The 27,011-nt window shown below is 42.7% G+C and overlaps 1 protein-coding gene across 1 annotated transcript; it reads left to right on the top strand.

Moving 5' to 3' along the window:
- The first annotated feature begins 294 nt into the window (after positions 1 to 294).
- LOC148064547 (NACHT, LRR and PYD domains-containing protein 3-like) lies at positions 295 to 19,651 on the top strand. The gene is made up of 13 exons (XM_087808552.1): positions 295 to 367; positions 5,101 to 5,179; positions 5,253 to 5,408; positions 5,492 to 5,605; positions 5,799 to 5,871; positions 6,152 to 6,371; positions 6,501 to 8,295; positions 9,352 to 9,525; positions 13,679 to 13,852; positions 17,682 to 17,858; positions 17,919 to 18,092; positions 18,401 to 18,447; positions 18,888 to 19,651. The coding sequence occupies exons 1-13, from the start codon at positions 331 to 333 to the stop codon at positions 19,412 to 19,414; spliced, it is 3,747 nt and encodes a 1,248-aa protein (XP_087664678.1). The 5' UTR covers positions 295 to 330; the 3' UTR covers positions 19,415 to 19,651.
- Positions 19,652 to 27,011: the final 7,360 nt, after the last annotated feature.

The raw sequence follows: 27,011 nt of genomic DNA, 5'->3' as shown, positions 1-27,011 counted from the left end.
AGTACAAAACTAGATGAAACTGGATAATAAACAAGTGAAAGAGATAAAGCTGTGTTTGCGACAGGTGTGGCAGCGACAGGTGTGGCAGCGACAGGTGAACAAGACTGCATTCCTTCTTCTAGATCAAGATTGTGACTGAACTTGTCAAACGTCTTTATCCTCGTGGCACATCTTGTGTTGTTGAACTATGTTATAAAAGTGTGAGTCAACAACACACTATGTTGCACTGATGTCTCTGACAGGACACACCTCCTCACTGACGGTTGATCAGTGTTTCCCTGAGTCTGGATCACAAGCAGCTCAGCTCACCTGGAAGTTTCACCTACAAACATGGACACAAGTCTTCAGAGCAGAGAGCTGCTCACAGGTCAGTGACTTTTTTCATGCTGCCATGTTCCCCAGCCAGAGTGTGAATGCATGAGTCAAGAGTGAGTTTGTGAGGTGAATAAATTAATAAAGAGTTAGGTGAATAGATTAACCAAGAGTGAGTATGTGAGGTCAATAAATTAATCAAGACTGAGGTGAATACATGAATCAAGAGTGAGGTGAATACATGGATCAAGACTAAGGTGAAAAAATGAATCGAAAGTGAGGTGAATACATAAATCAATAGTTAGGCGAATACATGAATCAAGAGTGAGGTGAATACATAAATGAAGAGTGAGGTGAATACATGAATCAAGACTGTGGTGAATAAATTAATCAAGAATGAGGTGAATAAATTAATCAAGACTGAGTTGAATAAATTAATCGAGAGTGAATTGAACACATGAATCAAGACTGACGTGAATACATAGATCAAGACTGACGTGAATACATGAATCAAGACTTAGGTGAACACATGAATCAAGACTGACGTGAATACATAGATCAAGACTGACGTGAATACATGGATCAAGACTGAGGTGAATTGATTAATCAAGAACGAGGTGAATACATGGATTTAGAAAGCAGTAAATAAATTATCCAAGAGGTAGGTGAATACATGATACGAGAGTGAGGTGAATAAATAAATCAAGAGTGAGGTGAATACATGATACGAGAGTGAGGTGAATAAACGAATCACGAGTGAGGTGAATACATGAAAAGAGAGTGAGGTGAATAAATTAATCGAGAGTGAGGTGATTACAATAATCAGGAGTGAGGTGAATACAATAATCAGGAGTGAGGTAAATAAATGAATCGAAAGTAATGTGAATACATGATACAATAGTAAAGTGAATAAATGAATCAAGAGTGAGGTGAATAAATGAATCAAGAGTGAGGTGAACACATGAATAAAGAGTTAGGTGAATTAAACAATCAAGAGTGAGGTGAATACATGAATAAAAATTGAGGTGAATACATAAATTAAGAATGAGGTGAATAATCGAATCAAGAGTGAGGTGAATACATGAATCAAGAGTGAGGTCAATAAATTAATCAAGACTGAGGTGAATACATGAATCAAGAGTGAGGTGAATACATGGATCAAGACTAAGGTGAAAAAATGAATCGAAAGTGAGGTGAATACATAAATCAAGAGTTAGGCGAATACATGAATCAAGAGTGAGGTGAATACATAAATGAATAGTGAGGTGAATACATGAATCAAGACTGGGGTGAATAAATTAATCAAGAGTGAGGTGAATGCATAAATCAAGAGTTAGGCGAATACATGAATCAAGAGTGAGGTGAATACATAAATGAATAGTGAGGTAAATACATGAATCAAGACTGGGGTGAATAAATGAATCAAGAGTGAGGTGAATAAATTAATCAAGACTGAGTTGAATAAATTAATCGAGAGTGAATTGAATACACGGATCAAGAGTGAGGTGAATACATGAATCAAGACTTAGGTGAACACATGAATCAAGACTGACGTGAAGACATAGATCAAGACTGACGTGAATACATGGATCAAGACTGAGGTGAATTGATTAATCAAGAACGAGGTGAATACATGGATTTAGACTGCAGTAAATAAATTTATCAAGAGTGAGGTGAATAAATGATACGAGAGTGAGGTGAATCAATAAATCAAGAGTGAGGTGAAAACATGAATCAAGAGTGAGGTGAAAACATGAATCAAGACTGCAGTAAATAAATTAATCAAGAGTGAGGTGAATACATGATATGAGAGTGAGGTGAATAAATAAATCAAGAGTGAGGTGAAAACATGAATCAAGAGTGAGGTGAAAACATTAATCAAGAGTGAGGTGAATACATGAATCAAGAGTGAGGTGAATACATGATACGAGGGTGAGGTGAATAAACGAATCAAGAGTGAGGTGAAAACATGGATCAAGACTGCAGTAAATAAATTAATCAAGAGTGAGGTGAATACATGATACGAGAGTGAGGTGAATAAATAAATCAAGAGTGAGGTGAAAACATGAATCAAGAGTGAGGTGAAAACATGAATCAAGAGTGAGGTGAAAACATGAATCAAGAGTGAGGTGAATACATGAATCAAGAGTGAGGTGAATACATGATACGAGAGTTAGGTGAATAAACGAATCACGAGTGAGGTGAATACATGAAAAGAGAGTGAGGTGAATAAATTAATCGAGTGTGAGGTGAATACAATAATCAGGAGTGAATTGAATACAATAATCAGGAGTGAGGTAAATAAATGAATCGAGAGTAATGTGAATACATGATACAATAGTGAGGTGAATAAATGAATCAAGAGTGAGGTTAATACATGAATAAAGAGTGAGGTGAATTAAACAATCAAGAGTGAGGTGAATACATGAATAAAGATTGAGGTGAATACATAAATTAAGAATGAGGTGAATAATCGAATCAAGAGTAAGGTGAATACATGAATCAAGAGTGAGGTGAATACATGACACGAGAGTGAGGTGAATACATGAATCAAGAGTGAGGTAAATAAATGAATCAAGAGTGAGGTGAATACATGAATCAAGAGTGAGGGGAAGACTTGAATAAAGATTGAGGTGAATACATAAATTGAGAATGAGGTGAATACATGAATAAAGAGTGAGGTGAATTAAACAATCAAGAGTGAGGTGAATACATGAATAAAGATTGAGGTGAATACATAAATTAAGAATGAGGTGAATAATCGAATCAAGAGTGAGGTGAATACATGAATAAAGAGTGAGGTGAATACATGAATCAAGAGTGAGGTAAACAAATGAATCAAGAGTAAGGTGAATACATGAATCAATAGTGAGGTGAATTAACAAATCTAGAGTGAGGTGAATACATGAATAAAGATTGAGGTGAATAAATTAATCAAGACTGAGGTCAATACATGAATCAAGAGTGAGGTGAATACATGAATCAAGAGTGAGTTGAAGACTTGAATAAAGATTGAGGTGAATACATAAATTGAGAATGAGGTGAATACATGAATAAAGAGTTAGGTGAATTAAACAATTAAGAGTGAGGTGAATACATGAATAAAGATTGAGGTGAATACATAAATCAAGAATGAGGTGAATAATCGAATCAAGAGTGAGGTGAATACATGAATAAAGAGTGAGGTGAATAAATGAATCAAGAGTGAGGTAAATAAATGAATCAAGAGTGAGTTGAATACATGAATCAAGAGTGAGGTAAATTAACGAATCTAGAGTGAGGTGAATACATGAATAAAGATTGAGGTGAATAAATGAATCAAGACTGAGGTCAATACATGAATCAAGAGTGAGGTGAATAAACCAATCAAGAGTGAGGTGAATGAACAAATCAAGAGTGAGGTGAATAAATGAATCAAGAGTGAGTCGAATAAATGAATCAAGAGTGAGGTGAATAAAGGAATCAAGAGTAAGGAGAATAAAGGAAACAAGAGTGAGGTGAATACATGATACGAGAGTGAGGTCAATAAATAAATCAAGAGTGAGGTGAAAACATGAATCAAGAGTGAGGTGAATACATGATTTAAGAGTGAGGTGAATAAATGAATCAAGAGTGAAGTGAATACATGAAATGAGAGTGAGGTGAATAAATGAATCAAGAGTGAGGTGAGTAAATGAATCAAGAGTGAGGTGAATAAATGAATCAAGAGTGAGGAGAATACATGATACGAGAGTGAGGTGAATAAATGAATCAAGAGTGAGGTGAGTAAATGAATCAAGAGTGAGGTGAATAAATGAATCAAGAGTGAAGTTAATACATGAATCAAGAGTGAGGTGAATAAATGATACAATAGTGAAGTGAATACATGAATCAAGAGTGAGGTGAATAAATGATACAATGTGAATACATTCGATTTTTTCATTTATTTAACAGGGACACTGCACAGCTTAGCATAGTACTTCAATTATCTTAAAAACAGGTTTGGTATAATTTGGTGCTGCTATGTGTTTAATTCTTGCACCAAATGTATGTGATAGATTCTGCACTGACTCAATAAAATAATTATTAAATGCAGAGGTAATTTCATTACAATCACTGGTTAAATTTCCATGTATTTTCAATTCATGTCCAGTTACTTGATCCGGCTCTCTCTTTGTGAATTCATTAATGTTCCTCCACATCAGTCTATTCCCTTTCCTTCTTTGATAATGTCCATAAAAAAGTTGGCCTTTGCCTTCTTTGGTTCATTCACTAATTTGTTACGAAGTAAAAACTCGTCCATCATTAATTGATTTAGTGCTGTTTTCACAAGTTTTCATTAAACCAAGGCAGGTTGACCTTGGGGTGTCCATTTCTGAAAGTTTTGGTGTATTTTTCTTTAATTCTATTTATGGCATCTAACAATGATTCACAAGAGGCCTCTATATCATCTGTGAGTAGAACATCACTCCAATCAGTTTGGCTTATTTCTTCCTTAAATGCATTCATGTCCCGTTTCCTTATTCCATAGGAATGTTTAATTATCTCTTGCTGGTAAGTAAACCTGTTTTTTGTCAACTTCCTTGCAACATGAGTCATATTGTGATCCGACAAGCCAGTGAGGAGATAATAAGATTCAATGATCCTCTCAGGCTTGTTACTGAACAAGTTGTTACATCAGTCAGTATCAGAGAGTGAACACATGAATGTGTGGTTGAGCAACAATATGTTGTTTGTACTGATGAGGTTTTATTATAGTATCAACAACACAATGATGACGAGTGATGATGCTGTTGTGTTTGTGTGCAGGTGTGGACACAGAGGAGGAAGATCCTGCCTCTAAACCTCCTCTGGGTGAAGACCATGACAGTCAGACCAGAGCTCAGAGGTGAGAAGATCACGTCTCTGTCACACCAACACATACCGGAATCTTCTTCTCACTGAAACTTGTGTGTGTTCAGATCAAAGCTACGTACATCTGCTGGACCTGGACCTGGACCTGGACAAAGACCAGGACCAGGACCAGGACCAGGACCTGCTCCCAGCTGTGAGTCTCTGAAGAGTGACTGGTCTATGGGAAGATTGATTAACTTCAAAGGTGAACAGAAGCATCAGAGGTGAGAGACAACAGGAGCAACATGACATCTACTGGTCAGATGGTGAACGACAGAAGTGTTGATCAGAGTTGTGTCTCTTTCAGGATCTACCAGGAGAAACAAGAAGAGTCTGAACTCAACTGTGAGTCTCTGAAGAGTGAAGCATCAATGGCACATCTTATTAATTTCAAAGGTGGACAAGAGTCTTCAGGAGACAGGTGAGGTTTTCTTCTCTCTTTTCTCCACTGATACCAACTGCTCATGAACTGTTAGTCAAAAGTGCTGCAGACAGTCGTGAAAGAAAGTCAACATCCAAGAGAAGAAGCAACAAACTGAAGCCATGAAGTCTTGCTCAGATCATTGGTGACATTGTAGAAGTAGAACTTATCGACTACCTGATGTTCTTCACAGAGAGGATCAGCAGGTCTCAGATGTTCTCCAGTGTGTCCAGCAGCATCAGACAGATGTGGAGTCCACGATTCAGGTACGTTCTTCAGCTTCACCTGCGAACTACAGCAGCTGCTTCTGCTGCTTCATGAAGCTCTGAGTACTGGACACCTGCATCTGTCAGCTTCACACTTGAGCTGTTCCTACATGAACCAGAAGGTCTGGTGTGGCTGAGACTCTTGTTCGGTTCTGGAGAGAAGATGAGATTTAAATTGAATTTTTCCTTCTATGACGTCAATAAGAGACGTAATATCACGTCCTGCTCGTGAAGAAAGTTCAGACCTGCCTCTAGTCACATGTGTCTGTGTGTGTTTCAGCTGCTGGAGGAGAAGGTCATGACCCTGGTGAAGGAGGAACTGGAGAGAGTGAAGAAGTTTCTCAGACCAGGTGAGCAGAAACACCTGGATGATGAGGAAGAGGAGGAGTTGAAGTGTGAAGAGGAGCAGATGAGGAGCAGCAGAGAAGCTTTCCTGAAGATCATCCTGAACCTCCTGAGGAGCATGAAGCAGGAGGAGCTTGCTGGTCGCCTGTGGGGAAGTAAGAAGATTTGAACCTTCAACCTGCTGAATATGACGTCTTGAAGTCAATTTGTGATGGAAGTTCCTGCAGCTGATGAGAAGATTGATCTTCTAGAATCTTGAGCTTCATGTGACTTCTCTTCTTCAGGAAGTCGTGCTGGAAAGCGTCAAAGACGACTGAAGAGGAGCCTGAAGAAGAAGTTCCACAGTGTGTCTGAGGGGGTCGCTAAAGCAGGAAACTCTGCTCCTCTGAATCAGATCTACACGGAGCTCTACATCACTGAGGGGGGCACAGACCAGGTCAACCAGGAGCACGAGGTCCGACAGATCGAAGCAGCCACCAGGAACCAGACCAGACCAGAAACTACCATCAGAACAGAAGACCTCTTTAAAGCCTCACCTGAGAGAGACCCACCAATCAGGAGCCTGCTGACGAAGGGCGTGGCTGGCATTGGGAAGACCCTCCTGACACAGAAGGTCACTCTGGACTGGGCTGAAGACAAAGCCCACCAGAACTTCCACCTCATGTTTCCTTTCACCTTCAGAGAGCTGAACCTGCTGAAAGAGAAGAAGTTGAGTTTGATGGAACTTGTTCATCTTTTCTTTCCTGAAACCAAAGATCTCATCAGTTTTGAAGGACTCCAGGTCCTGTTCATCTTTGATGGCCTGGACGAGTGTCGACTCCCTCTGGACTTCCTCAACAGTCAGGTCCTGACAGCAGCTACAGAGTCCACCTCAGTAGACGTCCTCCTGACAAACCTCATCAGAGGGAATCTTCTTCCCTCAGCTCGTCTCTGGATGACCACACGACCTGCAGCAGCCAATCAGATCCCTCCTGAGTGTGTGGACATGGTGACAGAGGTCAGAGGGTTCAATGACCTCCAGAAGGAGGAGTACTTCAGGAAGAGGTCCAGTGATGAGGAGCAGACCAGCACCATCATCTCTCACATCAAGACCTCACGAAGCCTCCACATCATGTGTCACATCCCGATCTTCTGCTGGATCATTGCCACAGTTCTGGAAGACATGTTGAAGAGAGGAGAGACAGGACAGCTGCCCAACACCCTGACTGAGATGTTCATCCACTTCCTGGTGGTTCTGTCCAAAGTCAAGAAGATGAAGTACCATGGAGCAGCTGGGACAGACACAGTTTGGGATCCTGAGAGCAGGAAGATGATGAAGTCTCTGGGAAAACTGGCTTTTGAGCATCTGAAGAAAGGAAACTTGGTCTTCTATGAATCAGACCTGACAGAGTGTGACATCGAAATCACAGCTGCTTCCCTTCACTCAGGAGTCTTCACTCAGATCTTCAGAGAGGAGAGAGGACTGTACCAGGACCAGATGTTCTGCTTCATCCACCTGAGTCTTCAGGAGTTTCTGGCTGCTCTTCATGTTCACCAGAACTTCATCAAGTCTGGAGTCAACTTGCTTGATTCACAACAACCATCCAGACTGTCAAGAATGTTTAGAAACAAACTTCCAATCAAAAGTTTCTACCAGAGAACCATCAATGAAGCTGTAGAAAGTCCAAATGGACATCTGGACTTGTTCCTGCGCTTCCTTCTGGGTCTTTCTCTGCAGACCAGCCAGAGTCTCCTGACAGGTTTACTGAAACAAACAGGAAGAAGCTCTTGGACCAATCAGGACACAGCAAAGCTCATCAAGAAGAAGATCAGTGAGAATGTGTCTCCAGAGAGAATCATCAACCTGTTCCACTGTCTGAATGAAGTGAAGGACACTTCTCTGGTGGAGGAGGTCCAACAGCAGCTGAGATCAGGACGTCTCTTCACAGATCAACTGTCTCCTGCTCAATGGTCCAGCCTGGCCTTCATCTTACTGTCCTCAGAGGAACATCTGAAAGTGTTTGACCTGAAGAAATACTCTACCTCAGAGGAGGTTCTTGAGAGGCTTCTGCCGGTGGTTCAAGCTTCAAATGAAGTTCTGTAAGTGGATCATTGAAACATCTCTGATATGAACCATGAATGTTTGATTTCCTTCTTCATTTTATTCAGGCTGAGAAACTCCAACTTCCTTTCTCTCTTCATGGTTTTTCTTTCACATTGTTTTGTAAATCCATCATTTTCTAAAGTCACTTTTTGAAACAACATCAACTTATATTTGAATTTCATGAGCAAACACTTGAACATGTGTCGTGGACACAAACACACAAACAGGGAATGAACAACTGTATGTTTCTCCCTCAGGCACAGACAGGGTTTATTTTAGGATTGTCCCCAAAATCCAGCGTGAAAACTGAACATAAATGAAGAAAATGAAAAGTTTAACCAGTGTTAATAGAACAGAAAATAACATTCAGAAACAACCTCCTTCAAAAATAGTCTCCAAACTTGACAAATGTTTCAAAAGTTGAAAGTAATTCAGTGCATGTGAAGCAAACATGGGAGAAGAAATGAAGGTGAATGTGACGGAGGATGATTGAAACTCCATCTGTGTCACAACATAGATCCACTGGATCCAAAGATGGAGAGAATTCACCTGGAATTTTCTAACTGTAAACATTCAAATGAAGACAACAATGTTGAGAGAGTGCAGGAGTGTGAGTGACAAACACACACACATTGTTTGAGCTTGTATTACCTGCAACACCTTCACACTCACACCTGACACTGTTATGAATAATAACTTTGTAAACCTGTTCATATTGAATTGAAGGTTAAAAAACAAATAGAATAAATTGACTGAAGTGAATCTTCACGATTGAATCAGTGTCTTGATTAAATTGAAGATATTTTTACTCTGGAAAAGAATTCGACACAACAATTGAGAGAAAACACACAAAAACACTGAGATAAGTAAGTGAATAGAAAAAGAATCAATGATGTGTTATTATGATCAATATACATGTAACAACCTTTATTTTCATTTGTCATTGTTGTTTGTTTTGTGACTCTTTTTATTTCTCCTTATGTTATCTTGTGTTTGTTTCTCATATAAACACAAATCAATCCTCTTGTTGACGACACTCGTCTCTTTCACAGGCTGATCAACTGTCGACTGTCAGAGAGAAGTTGTTCACTTCTGTCCTCAGTCCTCAGCTCTCCGTCCTCTAGTCTGACTCAACTGGACCTGAGTCTCAACGACCTGCAGGATCCAGGAGTGGAGCTGCTGTCTGCTGGACTGAAGAGTCCACACTGTCACCTGGAGACTCTCAGGTCAGAACATCATGTCTTCAGCTTCAGAACATGTGAAAGTCAGAGGTGAGACTCCAGAGAGTCAAAGTTGAGTCTCCAGTGAGTTCTTCAATGAAGCAGATGATTCTAAGTGACCTCAGTCTTCAGCAGGTTCTCACACTTGAACTTGATTTGTTCTTCTGCTGGGTCGTGCTGTTCAGTATGTTGACACATATTTACTGATCTCAGATCCATTCAAACACATTTGAGAGACTCTTGTGATGTCATCACTTGTTCTGTTGCTAGATTTCAATGCAGGGTAATGTTCATGGTGATGTGAGCATGTGTGATGAACACATCAGCAACTGTATGAAAAGTCAAACATGTTCTTCTTCATCACAATATTCATCAGTGTCGTCTCACATCCTGCTCATATCTTTCATTTCAACTCATCTCTGTGTCACCAACTCACTCCTTCTTTCTCTCTTCATGGTTTTTCTTTCACCTTGTTTTGTAAATCCATCATTTTCTAAAGTCACTTTTTGAAATAACATCAACTTTTCATTTGAATTTCATGAGCAAACACTTGAACATGTGACGTGGACACAAACACACAAACAGTGAATGAATAACTCTGTATTATTATTTTATTTATTTATCCTTTATTCATCCAGGTTAGTCTCATTGACATTAAAATCTCTTTTACAAGAGAGACCTGGACAGGATGGACAGCAAAACAGTTACACATAAAAACTATTTCTTACAGTATTAAGTCCATTGGTACAATATCAGAAAAAGATAAAAGATTACTGACTAAAAACATTCACACTTGCTGATAGAGTTCGACGTCAAATTCCTGACAACAGCATTGAATTTGTTAAAAGTCACTAGATTCTCAAACTTGTGCTGCTTCTTCAGCTTCTTCCACGATGACGGCGCAGAAATCTTAAAAGATGTTTTACCCAGTTCAGTACGAGCTGGAGGAACATTCATAACCTATAATCTCCTTGTAGATACAAACATGCCAATGACTAAGTCGTCGCGAAGAGAGCGAAGGCCAGTGAACTCTTGAGTATAGTGTGCAGTGATGGGTTAAGGGTCTTCAGTTTGTCATGAACCTCAAGGCTCCATGTTACACAGTGTCCAACATCTTTAGACAGTGAGCTGATGAATTCATGTACAACACATCTCCAGAATCAAGAACGGTCAGGAAGGTAGCTTCGACTCGTCGTCGAGCCTAACCTTAGCTTCAGTTTATTTACCAGGTTTTGTATGTGAATTTTAAAGAGATGTGGTCATCAATCATAAAACCCAAGTATTTGTGAAAATACTCCTCAATTGCAGGACCTTGGGAAGTTCAAATATTGTGATTTATCTCAATCTTTTTGTAATTTGAAAATACCATAAGTTTGGTCTTATCAGCATGGAGAACAAGCTTCAGTTGACAAAGCTGAGCCTGCACTTGATCAAAAGCACGTTGCATGAACTCAAAAGCCTTATTAAGTGAGGATGCAAAACAATAAATTTCGGTCATTTCTGGACATTTTGTCCAAGGCTGTTCATGTACAGGGTAAATAACAGTGGTCCTAAAACTGAACCCTATCCGTCCAAACTGTAAGATGTCTTCCTTTAAGCCAGTGACTGAACTTATCACAAACCGCCAGAAACTCTAGCCGATGAGCAGGTTAATTCAGCTGTGAACGTGAGAGGCTTTTACTGGCAAAAGCCACTGGTCGTGCTACAGTGCCCCCTGGTGGCAACTGTGAGAGGACAGCACCTAACCCATCAAAAGAAGCGTCTACAGCAGGAACAAGGGCTCTGTGAAGTCAGGGTGAGCCAGAGTGACACTGTGGACTGAGTCATGTTTAAGTGTTTGGAATGCAGCCTTACACTCAGCAGACCAATCACCGGGGGTGAGTTTGATGAAACCTTTTCAATTTAGGTTTGCGTTTTCTGCCTCTGCTGTTACAGGAGACAGGATCAGAAACAAGATCAAAAAGTGGTTTGGCTTCAGCTGAACATCCCTCTATGAAATGGTGATAATACAGGACCATGCTAAGAAATGATCTCATCTTCTTTGCACGAGGAGTGATTCCATCAGAGTCAAACAGATCAGATTCTTCCACATCAACAATGGCATTTATTTTATCAGCGTCCGTCTTTAACACCATTTGCACAAATAATGTGTCCTAAGAACCTTACAGATCTGCAAAGAAAGTTACATTTCCTAGGTGACAGCTTTAAGTTGTTTAAGTCTTTAAGCAGCAAGACACGAAAAAACCATCTCCAACCGCTCAATTGCAACCTCCTCCGATGGAGCAAAAACCAGCAGGTCGTCCAGATAACACAAAAGACTGGTAAAGTTCTTATCACCAAATATGGACATCATCATCTGTATACATGTTGCGGGGCTGTTGGTAAGACCCTGGAGCATTCTATTATATTTGTGCAGACCAAACGGGAAGGAGAACACTTTAAATTTCTTATCCTCTTCGTGGAGTCTGACATTATAAAACCCTGATGTGAGGTCCATAGTGGAGAAAAATGTGTTACCAGGAAGCGCAGCAAGGGCGTCTGTCTGGTGGGGCAGGGGGTCCGCATCTTTCACTGTTCAGGCATCAACCATCTGAAGTCATTGCAAATGCGTAGGTCACCATTAGGTTTAACAACAAGCACAAGAGGAGAAGAAAACTCACTCACAGATTCACGAATAATCCCCTGTTCCTCCATCTCATTTAGATCCTCAGTTTCTCATATTGACTAGAGGGGACACGGGGGTACTGCAGTCTGAAAGGCTTGTCGTCCAAACAGATTCTTTATATACATATTCAGTTGCCTCAACACAATCCATTTTGTGTTTTGAGAAAGAACCATAACTTGGTTCTGACTCTGGTTCTGCAGCAGCATCTTTTCCAACAACCCCAGCAACCTCTCCATTGTAGAAGAGTCTTGATCAACTGGCTGCTGTCTCTCAGGTGGTTCACAGGCTGCTGTAGGTTAACTTCAACTCTATCCATGTTCACCTCTTCACTATGTTTGGCTGGTGTCTTCAAACTAGTCTATGAAATTCATCCAACTCGTCCTGCACTTCACGGCTGACCATTTATCCAAAGGATGGACCGGAATGTGAGCCAGATCTGGGTGATCAAACATTTGCCTTGTTCCCACAAGCAACCTGTGGCGACTGCAGCAGCTTTATTGAGGCGGAGCCAGTAGTCAAACGGGTCTTCATCTGTGAGAGTTGAACGAAAGGCACCATGAATATCGTTCGGAAGAAAAATGTTTCCTCAAGAGACCAGACACAGCGTGAGGACGGCGTGCAACATCTATCTCTCCATTTCTATCCCAAACTTCACTCTTTAGCTCGAGCCCTTAAATGTGTGAGAATTTCTTCGACCCGACTCTCCAGTTGAACATCACGTTTCTTGAGATAATCTTCCATCAACTCGAGCCATTCTTCCAACTCAACTTTGTCTGAACATCCCCACGGAAAACAAGAGGAGCCTTGAGTTCTCTTTGTGTTTCGTGTCTAACATGAGAGAATCTAGAAATGTCCGTTGGGAAGTGACTTGAACCATCATGGGCTCCTGAGCTGTTGTGTGGGGCTGATGGAGGGGCTGTCGTCCTTGGATGGGATACCATAGTCTCAGCTCACTGTCCTCCATATGTTGAACTACATCAGTCATTTGGTCAGTCATGTTGGCATTAGCTGAAGGTTGATAGTAGTCCATGTATAGTGGAAGTAGTCGACTCCTTGATTGTCAAACACACACACATTGTTTGAGCTTGTATTACCTGCAACACCTTCACACTCACACCTGACACTGTTATGAATAATAACTTTGTAAACCTGTTCATATTGAATTGAAGGTTAAAAAACAAATAGAATAAATTGACTGAAGTGAATCTTCACGATTGAATCAGTGTCTTGATTAAATTGAAGATATTTTTACTCTGGAAAAGAATTCGACACAACAATTGAGAGAAAACACACAAAAACACTGAGATAAGTAAGTGAATAGAAAAAGAATCAATGATGTGTTATTATGATCAATATACATGTAACAACCTTTTATTTTCATTTGTCATTGTTGTTTGTTTTGTGACTCTTTATTTTTCCTTATGTTATCTTGTGTTTGTTTCTCATATAAACACAAATCAATCCTCTTGTTGACGACACTCGTCTCTTTCACAGGCTGAGCTTCTGTCGACTGTCAGAGAGAAGTTGTTCACTTCTGTCCTCAGTCCTCAGCTCTCCGTCCTCTAGTCTGACTCAACTGGACCTGAGTCACAACGACCTGAAGGATCCAGGAGTGGAGCTGCTGTCTGCTGGACTGAAGAGTCCACACTGTCACCTGGAGACTCTCAGGTCAGAACATCATGTCTTCAGCTTCAGAACATGTGAAAGTCAGAGGTGAGACTCCAGAGAGTCAAAGTTGAGTCTCCAGTGAGTTCTTCAATGAAGCAGATGATTCTAAGTGACCTCAGTCTTCAGCAGGTTCTCACACTTGAACTTGATTTGTTCTTCTGCTGGGTCGTGCTGTTCAGTATGTTGACACATATTTACTGATCTCAGATCCATTCAAACACATTTGATTCTTAGACTTTTGAACTCTTGTGAGATAAACAGAGAGGAAGTGGACTTTCAAAATAAAACTAAAAACGTTTCACAATAAAATAAATAACATGAACACATGAACTTAAATCCACTGCAAACTTCACAATAATACAAAGAATATTCAACGTAGAAACAAGTTTCGACATCAGTTCGTCTGAAGCTAAAATGAAAAACACCAGAAGATTCAATGAACTCATGACTTGTATGAAAACCATTAGATTTTCACTGATTATTATCAAACATTGAACCATCAACATAGTCCTGTCAATCAAGTCTGAAGCCATGTTCGAGTCACTAGATGAACCATCTATAGGAGATTCACTCAATAAAAACTCACAGCATGGATCAGTGACCAGAAGATGATTTGACTTTAGACTCACTCAAATAACTGAGTCGACGCTCGAGTCACAAATGACTCGTCTGGGTCGACTCTTGAGTCACGAATCACTTAACCAGGTGCAGTAGTGAGTCACTCTTCACGAGTCCCAGTGTACTGGAGTCACAAATCACGAGTCACGAGTCTGATAGGTGCGACCAGAGTTGGACTCGAGTCCAAGTCGTTGACTCGAGTCCATCTCTGCCAAAAGTATTGTCTTCAAACATGGAAGATTGTTTCAAATATCAATGAAAGGTGACAGTAAATCCTGGTTTGACCCTCCTAGGCCTCCATAGTCAAACCTGGAACTACAGAGAAAACATTTGAAACCTGGAGATTTAAAGGAACGACATGTTTGAACAATGATGGAGGAAAACTTTGAAAACTTTGACAAATGTTCAAAAAGTTGAAAGTAATTGAGTGCATGTGAAGCAAACATGGGAGAAGAAATGAAGGTGAATGTGACGGAGGATGATTGAAACTCCATCTGTGTCACAACATAGATCCACTGGATCCAAAGATGGAGAGAATTCACCTTGAATTTTCTAACTGTAAACATTCAAATGAAGACAACAATGTTGAGAGAGTGCAGGAGTGTGAGTGACAAACACACACACATTGTTTGAGCTTGTATTACCTGCAACACCTTCACACTCACACCTGACACTGTTATGAATAATAACTTTGTAAACCTGTTCATATTGAATTTAAGGTTAAAAAAACAAATAGAATAAATTGACTGAAGTGAATCTTCACGATTGAATCAGTGTCTTGATTAAATTGAAGATATTTTTACTCTGGAAAAGAATTCAACACAACAATTGAGAGAAAACACACAAAAACACTGAGATAAGTAAGTGAATAGAAAAAGAATCAATGATGTGTTATTATGATCAATATACATGTAACAACCTTTTATTTTCATTTGTCATTGTTGTTTGTTTTGTGACTCTTTTTATTTTTCCTTATGTTATCTTGTGTTTGTTTCTCATATAAACACAAATCAATCCTCTTGTTGACGACACTCGTCTCTTTCACAGGCTGAGAAACTGTCGACTGTCAGAGAGAAGTTGTTCACTTCTGTCCTCAGTCCTCAGCTCTCCGTCCTCTAGTCTGACTCAACTGGACCTGAGTCACAACTGGAACCTGCAGGATCCAGGAGTGGAGCTGCTGTCTGCTGGACTGAAGAGTCCACACTGTCACCTGGAGACTCTCAGGTCAGAACATCATTTCAAACAAACACAAACACACACATGGATGTAAACAGTGAATGGATTCATGTTTCTTCATGAAACCTTTTTCACTCTGAGAAGGATTTGAATGACTTTTCCTCGACTCATGAACTTGGTTCTAGAAGTTGATATTTCATGAACACAACAGGAAGGTGAAGAATATTTCAGGTCATGTATAATATTTCAAGTCACACAACACAAGTCACACGACACAAGTCACACAACACAAGTCACACAACACAAATCACACAACACAAATCACACAACACAAGTCACACAACACAAGGCACACAACACAAGTCACATGACACGAGTCGCACAACACAAATCACAAAACACAAATCACACAACTCAAGTCGCACAACACAAATCACAAAACACAAGTCACACAACACAAGTCGCACAACACAAATCACAAAACACAAATCACACAACACAAGTCGCACAACACAAATCACAAAACACAAGTCACACAACACAAGTCGCACAACACAAATCACACAACACAAGTCGCACAACACAAATCACAAAACACAAATCACACAACACAAGTCGCACAACACAAATCACACAACACAACTCACATGACACGAGTCACACAACACGACTCACACAAGTCACACAACACGACTTACACAACACAAAAAGAGTCACACGACAAAAGTCACACAACATGAATCACACAACACAAGTCACACGACACGAGTCACACGACAAAAGGCACACAACAAAAGTCACACATCAAAAGTCACACCACAAAGGGCACACAACAAAAGTCACACATCAAAAGTCACACCACAAAAGTCACACCTCAAAAGTCACACCACAAATTTACGCAACAAAAGTCGCACAACAAAAGTCACGCAACAAAAGTCACACCACAAAAGTCACACAACAAAGTCACACAACAAAAGTCACACCACAAAACTCACCCAACAAGAGTCACACAACACAACTCACTTGACACGAGTCAAACAACACAAGTCACACAACACGACTCACACAAGTCACACAACACGACTCACACAACACAACAAGAGTCACACAACAAAAGTCACACAACGCGACTCACACAACACAAGTCAAATAACATGAGTCACACAACGAGTCAAAGTCGAGTTACACAACACCAGTGTGAGTGGAGTTACACAACTAACACAAGTCACACAAGTACACAACACAAGTCACACAACCCAAGTCACACTACACGAGTCACACAACACGAGTCACACAACAGTACTCACACAACACAAGTCACACAACATAAGTCCCACAACACGAGTCACACAACCCGAGTCACACAACACGAGTCACACAACACGAGTCACACAACAGTACTCACACAACACAAGTCAAATAACATGAGTCACACAACAAGTCAAAGTGGAGTTACACAACACCAGTGTGAGTGGAGTTACACAACACCAGTGTGAGTGGAGTTACACAACACCAGTGTGAGTGGAGTTACACAACACAAGTGTGAGTGGAGTTACACAACACCATTGTGAGTGGAGTTACACAACACCAGTGTGAGTGGAGTTACACAACACCAGTGTGAGTGGAGTTACACAACACCAGTGTGAGTGGAGTTACACAACACCAGTGTGAGTGGAGTTACACAACACCATTGTGAGTGGAGTTACACAACACCAGTGTGAGTGGAGTTACACAACACCAGTGTGAGTGGAGTTACACAACACTAACACTAACACTGACATTAAACACAAACACACATCAATCCTCTCACAACAGTGAGTCATGTGATCATTTATACATCAAGTGTTGAACTGATGAAAACTTCATTATTTCATGTGTTGATCAAGTTGATCCTGATTGAAATCAAAGTCTTCAAATGTTCACACAATCATGTGATGATCTTATGAACGTCAAGAGTTCAGTGTTTCCTCCAATCAAGGCTTTCAAGTCAAAATAGAGAAAAAGTCTCTTGTTGACGTTTCCGTCTCTTTCACAGGCTGAGCTGGTGTCGACTGTCAGAGAGAAGTTGTTCACTTCTGTCCTCAGTCCTCAGCTCTCCGTCCTCTAGTCTGACTCAACTGGACCTGAGTCACAACTGGAACCTGAAGGATCCAGGAGTGGAGCTGCTGTCTGCTGGACTGAAGAGTCCACACTGTCACCTGGAGACTCTCAGGTCAGAACATCATGTCTTCAGTTCTTCTGATTTAATGAAAGTGTTTCTCCTTCATTACAGTCTGTCAGCGTGTCGGATCTCAGCAGGAGGTTGTTCTTCTCTGGCCTCAGCTCTGACATCTAACCCGTCCCATCTGAGAGAGCTGGACCTGAGCTTCAATCATCCAGGAGGACCAGGACTGGAGCTGCTGTCTGCTGGACTGGAGAGTCCAGACTGGAGGCTGGAGACTCTCAGGTATGGACGGAGCAGCAGAACTCACTGACTGAGCTCCAAAGATCTTCTGACTGAACATGTGATCAGAAGCAGAGAGATGTGAGTGTGTGACGCTGCTCAGACTCTTCATCTGAACTGAGCACATGAATCCAACTCTCAGAGCTTCTCCATGTTCTCCTGCTGGACACCAGTGGAAGAACAAGGAGACAGTGGAGACTGGGCGAGTGTTTCTAGATCCATCTTTGTTGTGGTCAACACAGTCATGAAAGAACGTCCACTTAGCATCTGAAGTCAAATGAATCTGATCTTCTCAATGTTTCTTCCTCCAGGCTGGATCACTGTGGACCACAGAGGTTAACATCTGGATGGGAGAAGTGTAAGTTTGATTTGATTGATGGATGAAAACTCCTTGACTCTGTCAGCTTCTAGTGGAGCAGTTGTGATGTTGAGATGTTGTTACACTTGAATCTGCTGATGGAGCTTCATCAAGTCCAGGATGATGGTGGAGATGAACACAGAGATGTTTTAAGAACATGAAGAAACATCATGTTAGCTACATGCTAGTTTAGCTGCTGACTTGATATGGACACACTGGTGTCAATCAAATGTGACAAGATGATTCTGGGATGTTCCTCCTGGTTCTTCTCTGGAGGTGGTCCCAGTCTCAGAAGACTGTTGACTTCACTTTGATGATGATCTCCACTAGATGTCAACAAACAGAGCAGCCCTCCCTGGCTTGCTGGGACACTGAGTCCATGATTGTGTTGAAGAGAAAGTTCTTCCACCATCATCACCTCTCGTGTCTTCTTCTCTCAGACTTCCATCCACTCTCACTGGACCCGGACACAGCACACCGGCGCCTCCTACTGTCCAACGACAACAGGACGGTGGAACTTGTGACGCAGGATCAGGATTATCTGGACCATCCCGACAGATTCCACCGGTGTCTTCAGGTGATGAGCAGAGAAGCTGTGACTGGACCATGTTACTGGGAGCTGGAGTGGAGAGGAGGAGCTTCTATCGCACTGACTCTCAGAAGAGACGGAGGGAAAGAAGACGAGTCTGAGTTTGGACAGAACCGTTATTCCTGGAGTCTGAGCTGCTCTGATGATGATGGATATAAATTATGTCACGATAAGAAAGAAACTGTCATCAAGAGTCAAGAAGTTTCTCACAGAGTAGGAATGATGATGAACTTTCCTGATCCTGGATATTTAACCTTCTTCAGTGTCTCCTCTGATGGAAAGAAACCCCTTGGATCCTTCTTCACCTCCACTGAACCTTTGTACCTGGGATTTGGACTCACAGAGGTTCCTGGTTCTGGTTCCTCAGTGTGTGTGTGACCTGAGTGTGTGAGTGTGTTCCTCCAACACACGTGTGTTGCTGCTGTCAATCATCATTAAAGTGCTGACAGTGATGATGGAAGAAATCTGCTCCTGAAACAAACGTGTTGATCTGAATGTTGTTGAAGAAACTCTTTCATCACTTGTTGAGTCGACTGAAGACTTGAAGTTCAGTGGAGCACGTGTCACTTATGATGTTCATCATGATATAATAAAACATTTGGTTTAAAACTTTCAAGAGACTCAAGGTCACTTCACAATAAAAGGTTAGAAAGAAGGTCAGACGGGTAGATGTGAGGTCAGACAGGTACATGTGAGGTCAGACGGGTACATGTGAGGTCAGACAGGTACATGTGAGGTCAGACAGGTATATGTGAGGTCAGACAGGTAGATGTGAGGTCAGACAGGTAGATGTGAGGTCAGACGGGTACATGTGAGGTCAGACGGGTAGATGTGAGGTCAGACAGGTACATGTGAGGTCAGACGGGTACATGTGAGGTCAGACAGGTAGATGTGAGGTCAGACGGGTATATGTGAGGTCAGACAGGTACATGTGAGGTCAGACGGGTAGATGTGAGGTCAGACAGGTAGATGTGAGGTCAGACGGGTAGATGTGAGGTCAGACGGGTAGATGTGAGGTCAGATGGGTAGATGTGAGGTCAGACAGGTAGATGTGAGGTCAGACGGGTAGATATTAGGTCAGACGGGTACATGTGAGGTCAGACAGGTACATGTGAGGTCAGACAGGTACATGTGAGGTCAGACGGGTAGATGTTAGGTCAGACGGGTACATGTGAGGTCAGACAGGTACATGTGAGGTCAGACGGGTACATGTGAGGTCAGACGGGTAGATGTTAGGTCAGACGGGTAGATGTGAGGTCAGACGGGTATATGTGAGGTCAGACGGGTATATGTGAGGTCAGACAGGTAGATGTGAGGTCAGACGGGTATATGTGAGGTCAGACAGGTACATGTGAGGTCAGACGGGTAGATGTGAGGTCAGACAGGTAGATGTGAGGTCAGACGGGTACATGTGAGGTCAGACAGGTAGATGTGAGGTCAGACAGGTAGATGTGAGGTCAGACGGGTAGATGTTAGGTCAGACGGGTACATGTGAGGTCAGACGGGTACATGTGAGGTCAGACAGGTACATGTGAGGTCAGACGGGTAGATGTTAGGTCAGACGGGTACATGTGAGGTCAGACGGGTACATGTGAGGTCAGACGAGTAGATGTTAGGTCAGACGGGTACATGTGAGGTCAGACAGGTAGACGTGAGGTCAGACAGGTCGATGTGAGGTCAGACAGGTAGACGTGAGGTCAGACAGGTAGACGTGAGGTCAGACGGGTACATGTGAGGTCAGACGGGTACATGTGAGGTCAGACGGGTACATGTGAGGTCAGACGGGTACATGTGAGGTCAGACAGGTACATGTGAGGTCAGACAGGTACATGTGAGATCAGACAGGTAGACGTGAGGTCAGACAGGTAGACGTGAGGTCAGACAGGTAGACGTGAGGTCAGACAGGTAGACGTGAGGTCAGACGGGTACATGTGAGGTCAGACGGGTACATGTGAGGTCAGACAGGTAGATGTGAGGTCAGACAGGTACATGTGAGGTCAGACAGGTACATGTGAGGTTAGACAGGTAGACGTGAGGTCAGACAGGTAGACGTGAGGTCAGACAGGTAGACGTGAGGTCAGACAGGTAGACGTGAGGTCATACAGGTAGACGTGAGGTCAGACGGGTACATGTGAGGTCAGACGGGTACATGTGAGGTCAGACAGGTACATGTGAGGTCAGACGGGTAGATGTGAGGTCAGACGGGTAGATGTGAGGTCAGACGGGTACATGTGAGGTCAGACGGGTACATGTGAGGTCAGACGGGTACATGTGAGGTCAGACGGGTACATGTGAGGTCAGACAGGTAGATGTGAGGTCAGACGGGTAGATGTGAGGTCAGACGGGTACATGTGAGGTCAGACGGGTACATGTGAGGTCAGACAGGTAGATGTGAGGTCAGACGGGTAGATGTGAGGTCAGACGGGTACATGTGAGGTCAGACGGGTACATGTGAGGTCAGACAGGTAGATGTGAGGTCAGACAGGTACATGTGAGGTCAGACGGGTACATGTGAGGTCAGACAGGTAGATGTGAGGTCAGACGGGTAGATGTGAGGTCAGACGGGTACATGTGAGGTCAGACGGGTACATGTGAGGTCAGACAGGTAGATGTGAGGTCAGACAGGTAGATGTGAGGTCAGACGGGTAGATGTGAGGTCAGACGGGTACATGTGAGGTCAGACGGGTACATGTGAGGTCAGACGGGTACATGTGAGGTCAGACAGGTAGATGTGAGGTCAGACAGGTACATGTGAGGTCAGACGGGTAGATGTGAGGTCAGACGGGTACATGTGAGGTCAGACGGGTACATGTGAGGTCAGACAGGTAGATGTGAGGTCAGACAGGTACATGTGAGGTCAGACAGGTAGATGTGAGGTCAGACGGGTACATGTGAGGTCAGACGGGTACATGTGAGGTCAGACGGGTACATGTGAGGTCAGACGGGTACATGTGAGTTCAGACAGGTACATTTGAGGTCAGACAGGTACAAGTGAGGTCAGACGGGTAGATGTGAGGTCAGACGGGTAGATGTGAGGTCAGACGGGTACATGTGAGGTCAGACGGGTACATGTGAGGTCAGACAGGTAGATGTGAGGTCAGATGGGTACAAGTGAGGTCAGACAGGTAGATGTGAGGTCAGACGGGTAGATGTGAGGTCAGACAGGTAGATGTGAGGTCAGACGGGTAGATGTGAGGTCAGACAGGTAGATGTGAGGTCAGACGGGTAGATGTGAGGTCAGACGGGTACATGTGAGGTCAGACAGGTAGATGTGAGGTCAGACAGGTACATGTGAGGTCAGACGGGTAGATGTGAGGTCAGACAGGTAGATGTGAGGTCAGACAGGTAGATGTGAGGTCAGACGGGTACATGTGAGGTCAGACAGGTAGATGTGAGGTCAGACAGGTACATGTGAGGTCAGATGGGTACATGTGAGGTCAGACAGGTAGATGTGAGGTCAGATGGGTACAAGTGAGGTCAGACAGGTAGATGTGAGGTCAGACGGGTAGATGTGAGGTCAGACAGGTAGATGTGAGGTCAGACGGGTACATGTGAGGTCAGACGGGTACATGTGAGGTCAGACAGGTAGATGTGAGGTCAGACGGGTAGATGTGAGGTCAGACAGGTAGATGTGAGGTCAGACGGGTACATGTGAGGTCAGACAGGTAGATGTGAGGTCAGACAGGTAGATGTGAGGTCAGACGGGTACATGTGAGGTCAGACCGGTAGATGTGAGGTCAGACAGGTAGATGTTAGGTCAGACGGGTACATGTGAGGTCAGACAGGTAGATGTTAGGTCAGACGGGTACATGTGAGGTCAGACAGGTAGATGTGAGGTCAGACAGGTACATGTGAGGTCAGATGGGTACATGTGAGGTCAGACAGGTAGATGTGAGGTCAGATGGGTACAAGTGAGGTCAGACAGGTAGATGTGAGGTCAGACGGGTAGATGTGAGGTCAGACAGGTAGATGTGAGGTCAGACGGGTACATGTGAGGTCAGACGGGTACATGTGAGGTCAGACAGGTAGATGTGAGGTCAGACGGGTAGATGTGAGGTCAGACAGGTAGATGTGAGGTCAGACGGGTACATGTGAGGTCAGACAGGTAGATGTGAGGTCAGACAGGTAGATGTGAGGTCAGACGGGTACATGTGAGGTCAGACCGGTAGATGTGAGGTCAGACAGGTAGATGTTAGGTCAGACGGGTACATGTGAGGTCAGACAGGTAGATGTGAGGTCAGACGGGTACATGTGAGGTCAGACGGGTACATGTGAGGTCACACAGGTAGATGTGAGGTCAGACCGGTAGATGTGAGGTCAGACAGGTAGATGTTAGGTCAGACGGGTACATGTGAGGTCACACAGGTAGATGTGAGGTCAGACGGGTACATGTGAGGTCAGACGGGTACATGTGAGGTCACACAGGTAGATGTGAGGTCAGACAGGTAGATGTTAAATCAAACACCATGATTTTGTGAATCTATTGAGTTGATTTTAGAATCTATTTATTCATTGAACCTTTTGTGGAATCAACTCCTTTGATCGACAACCATCATTTCTGACACACACTCACACACACACTCTCACACACACTTATTCCTACACATGTGCACACACCCACACTCACTGACATACAAACACACACACACGCGCACGCGCACACGCACACGCACACACACACGCACACAACATCAGGTTATTCTCTTCATTGTCATCAGAACCGTCACGAGGCTTCAGAGAAAGTTCTAGAAGGTCTTCTTCATCTGGACTCGTGGCTCCAGAGATAGTCCTCCAGGGTCTGTCGTCTGGTCCAGCCTCCAGTCCTGTCTCCCATGTTCACGCTCTCTCCAGGTCCTTGTACTTCTTGCGGAACACGGACACCTGGTCCTTGAAGAGCACCGGGTCCAGGCGCAGCTGCGAGTGCACCAGAGGCATGTAGCCAAACCAGCTGAAGGTGTTGATGCACTCCTGCCGCTGACTGAAGTGCTCGGGGTCGACCCAAGGAACCGTCCTGGTGCCCTGGTGAGCCAAGAGAAGGTGGTGAGACTAAGAGCATCGGCAGGATCTCAGGAAGAGGAGCGCCCACCTGTGGACCCGGGAGCTCCTTGGACTGCTTCCTCTGGACCACTTTGATTGGCGGCAGGTGCGTCTCATTCGTCTCTTTGTCATTCATTTGTCTTTCATAACAGAAGCCGAACTCTAACCCTCTCTTTGTCTCTTTTTCCTACTTCCAGGATCTCCTCACACTGGTGCACTTCTGAAGGGTCAGGGGTCAAACTATTTGGACAAATCAATTTCAAAACACGTTTTAATGTGTTTTTGTGAATTGTGTCATGTAGTTTCTATGTGTGTACTAAGAGTAAAGTTTGCCTGATGTCTTGTCAAAAGTACTGCAGTAATTATAAAGTACATGTTCAACATATGAACTCATTTGAAAGAATCACTTTCTTCTATCAACTCCCTTTTTTCACAGTGTCTCCCACAGATCCTAAGATCCTCTACTGTGAGGATTAATATTGAGCTCAACATTACCACGTGTCACACCTGAGGAGGAACTACACTTTACACATTCGTCAACCTTACGTTAATCAACCATTTCTTGGTTTCCAATGACATTCATCTGAAAAAAGGAGGAGAAGTTAGTTTTAATAGTGTGTTTGCAAAGATTCTTCAAACGATCGTCCACGTGTCACTTTTGACCTGAAGATCTGCAGGATCATGTATTCGCGTCAAACGGCTTCGTTCACCAATATTTATTGATGCTGATGACGTCGAAGACATGGTTTCTGTGGAATATTAAAACTTTCGGTTTGGTCCAGTACACGTGCCACGAATCTTCTTAGGTGGGTAAGATATTATTCTGAACCCCCGTTATATTATAAAGTACATATTTACCTGTCAGTCTGCCAAGTATCTTCTGAATCGATCGATTCGCACGTCGTTTTTTTTGGAGCCGTTTCCTGTTGGAGTCGCACGAGTCATGTTGACATTTTCCGTCACTTCCGCCTGATTTCATGAAGTTCATCAATTCAATACGACGTCACTTTGCTTTATGTATCCACTGTTTTACATTTAAACAAATGATACTTTTGTTTCAAGACTGTTGAACAGATGCTCGTGGATCAGGTGTCGTTGCAGATCTTCAAGCTTCACACATGTGCATGAAGACCAAAGACATCACAGTCGCGTTTGATGCCACGACCCAGGAAGGTGTTCTCATCGCCAGTGAGCCCCACAAAAGATGTTCATGTCATCGCCGTTGACCAACTTCCTGGGGGAACTGCTGACGAATATGCCGACCATGTGGGTTCAGCAGTTGACGGTCTTGCCTCTGAATATGCAGATGACCAGCATGAAGATGTTGAGACGGTCGACAATAATCAACGTTTCAAATTCAAGGACGGATCGAGTGGCAGTAAACCAGTACACGAGAGATGGGGTAAAACTCTCAAGGAGTTAAACTGCCATCTTCACCCTCTTGATACTAGTTCATGTCCATCAACTTTAAAATCCCTGGAAGTGAACAAAGTTCTTTGGTAAAGACTGTCTGGCAGGTGATCTAGTACTTCAGATAAATAAGGTACAAGTACAGAAAGGGTGACCCAAAGGGATGCTCTATATTTTTAGAAAATAAAGGCCTACAGGTATAATACCTCGTCACCGTGGTGATAGATCACACTTCTTCATATCGCCGGTAAACTGAACATTTTGAGAGTTTCCTTCATGTTTTTTCTACTGCGACTGTGTCATGTGTTGGTTTGCAGGCGTGCATTAAGAAGGACTTCTAAAAGACACACACACATACTTACTTTTTGGGGGCGCGCTTCTCAATACCCCCCTTCGAGGACAGACCTTTCTGAATATGTTAGAGATGCTGGCAACACGAAAACATTAGTTTATATATTATATATTATTATTATATATATTATAGTTATACCACAAATCTCTAAATGTAGATTTGGAGCCAGGGCCTTTAGTTTTCAAGCCCCTCTGCTTTCCGATAAAGCCTATAACTAACTTAACTGTTTATCTTTAGCTGCTATAACTAACTTAACTGTTTATCTTAGCTGCTATAGGCTGAGAATGCTGGAGGAGTGTACACTAAATAAAACAAAATGAATATCTTTTGCAGTGTAACTAGACGAAACCGTATAACATATTTATTTTAGCGCGCTTTCAATCAGGGCGGCGCCTATAACTGGTCTGAACCTGCACATTCATGCTGAGTGTATGTAGCATGCTAGCACACTTTTCACACTTCATAGCACACACACATGCCCAATTCAGACGCACACATACACACACACACATGCCCAATTCAGACGCACACACACACACACACACACACACACACACACACACACACACACACACACACACACACACACACACACACACACACACACACACACACACACACACACACACACACACACACACACACACACACACACACACACACACACACACACACACACACACACACACACACACACACACACACAAATCCTTATATACAGTTTAAAGTAAGAGGAATTAAAGAAGGAGTTCTTAACCAACCTAGAAATGCAATGAACGACACCAGACCACAAGTTTTCATCAACTCTTGGATCATGAGTTTCACTTGCGTGACGTGTTGCCAGGAATACGCAAGTGCTGCCACCTTGTGTCTGTTTCCTGCAACTTCATGTCATTTCTCTCTTATTCCCTCTTAGTGGGACTGAACAACAAAACAAAAGCAGTGACAACAAACCAAAAAGTGACAGAAGACATTATATAATTACATCTAAATAAAAGCACTTGTGAGTATCGTTCCAAAGGACACAATGAAAACTCAAATGTTTCACTCAATCACTTTTATTTTATTTTGGATTGTCAGTGATTAGTTTGTAAACCTATAAAGACAGATAAACCATTTTAATTATCAATTTAGATTAAACATTCTAAATTCATTTTAAATTAACTTGAACATTGA

The sequence above is a fragment of the Callionymus lyra genome, chromosome 15 (genome assembly GCF_982586985.1).
Source record: "Callionymus lyra chromosome 15, fCalLyr1.hap1.1, whole genome shotgun sequence".
NCBI lineage: Eukaryota > Metazoa > Chordata > Actinopteri > Syngnathiformes > Callionymidae > Callionymus > Callionymus lyra.
Note: the sequence above shows the minus strand (reverse complement) of the source record. Positions and strands in the feature narration are given on the sequence as shown.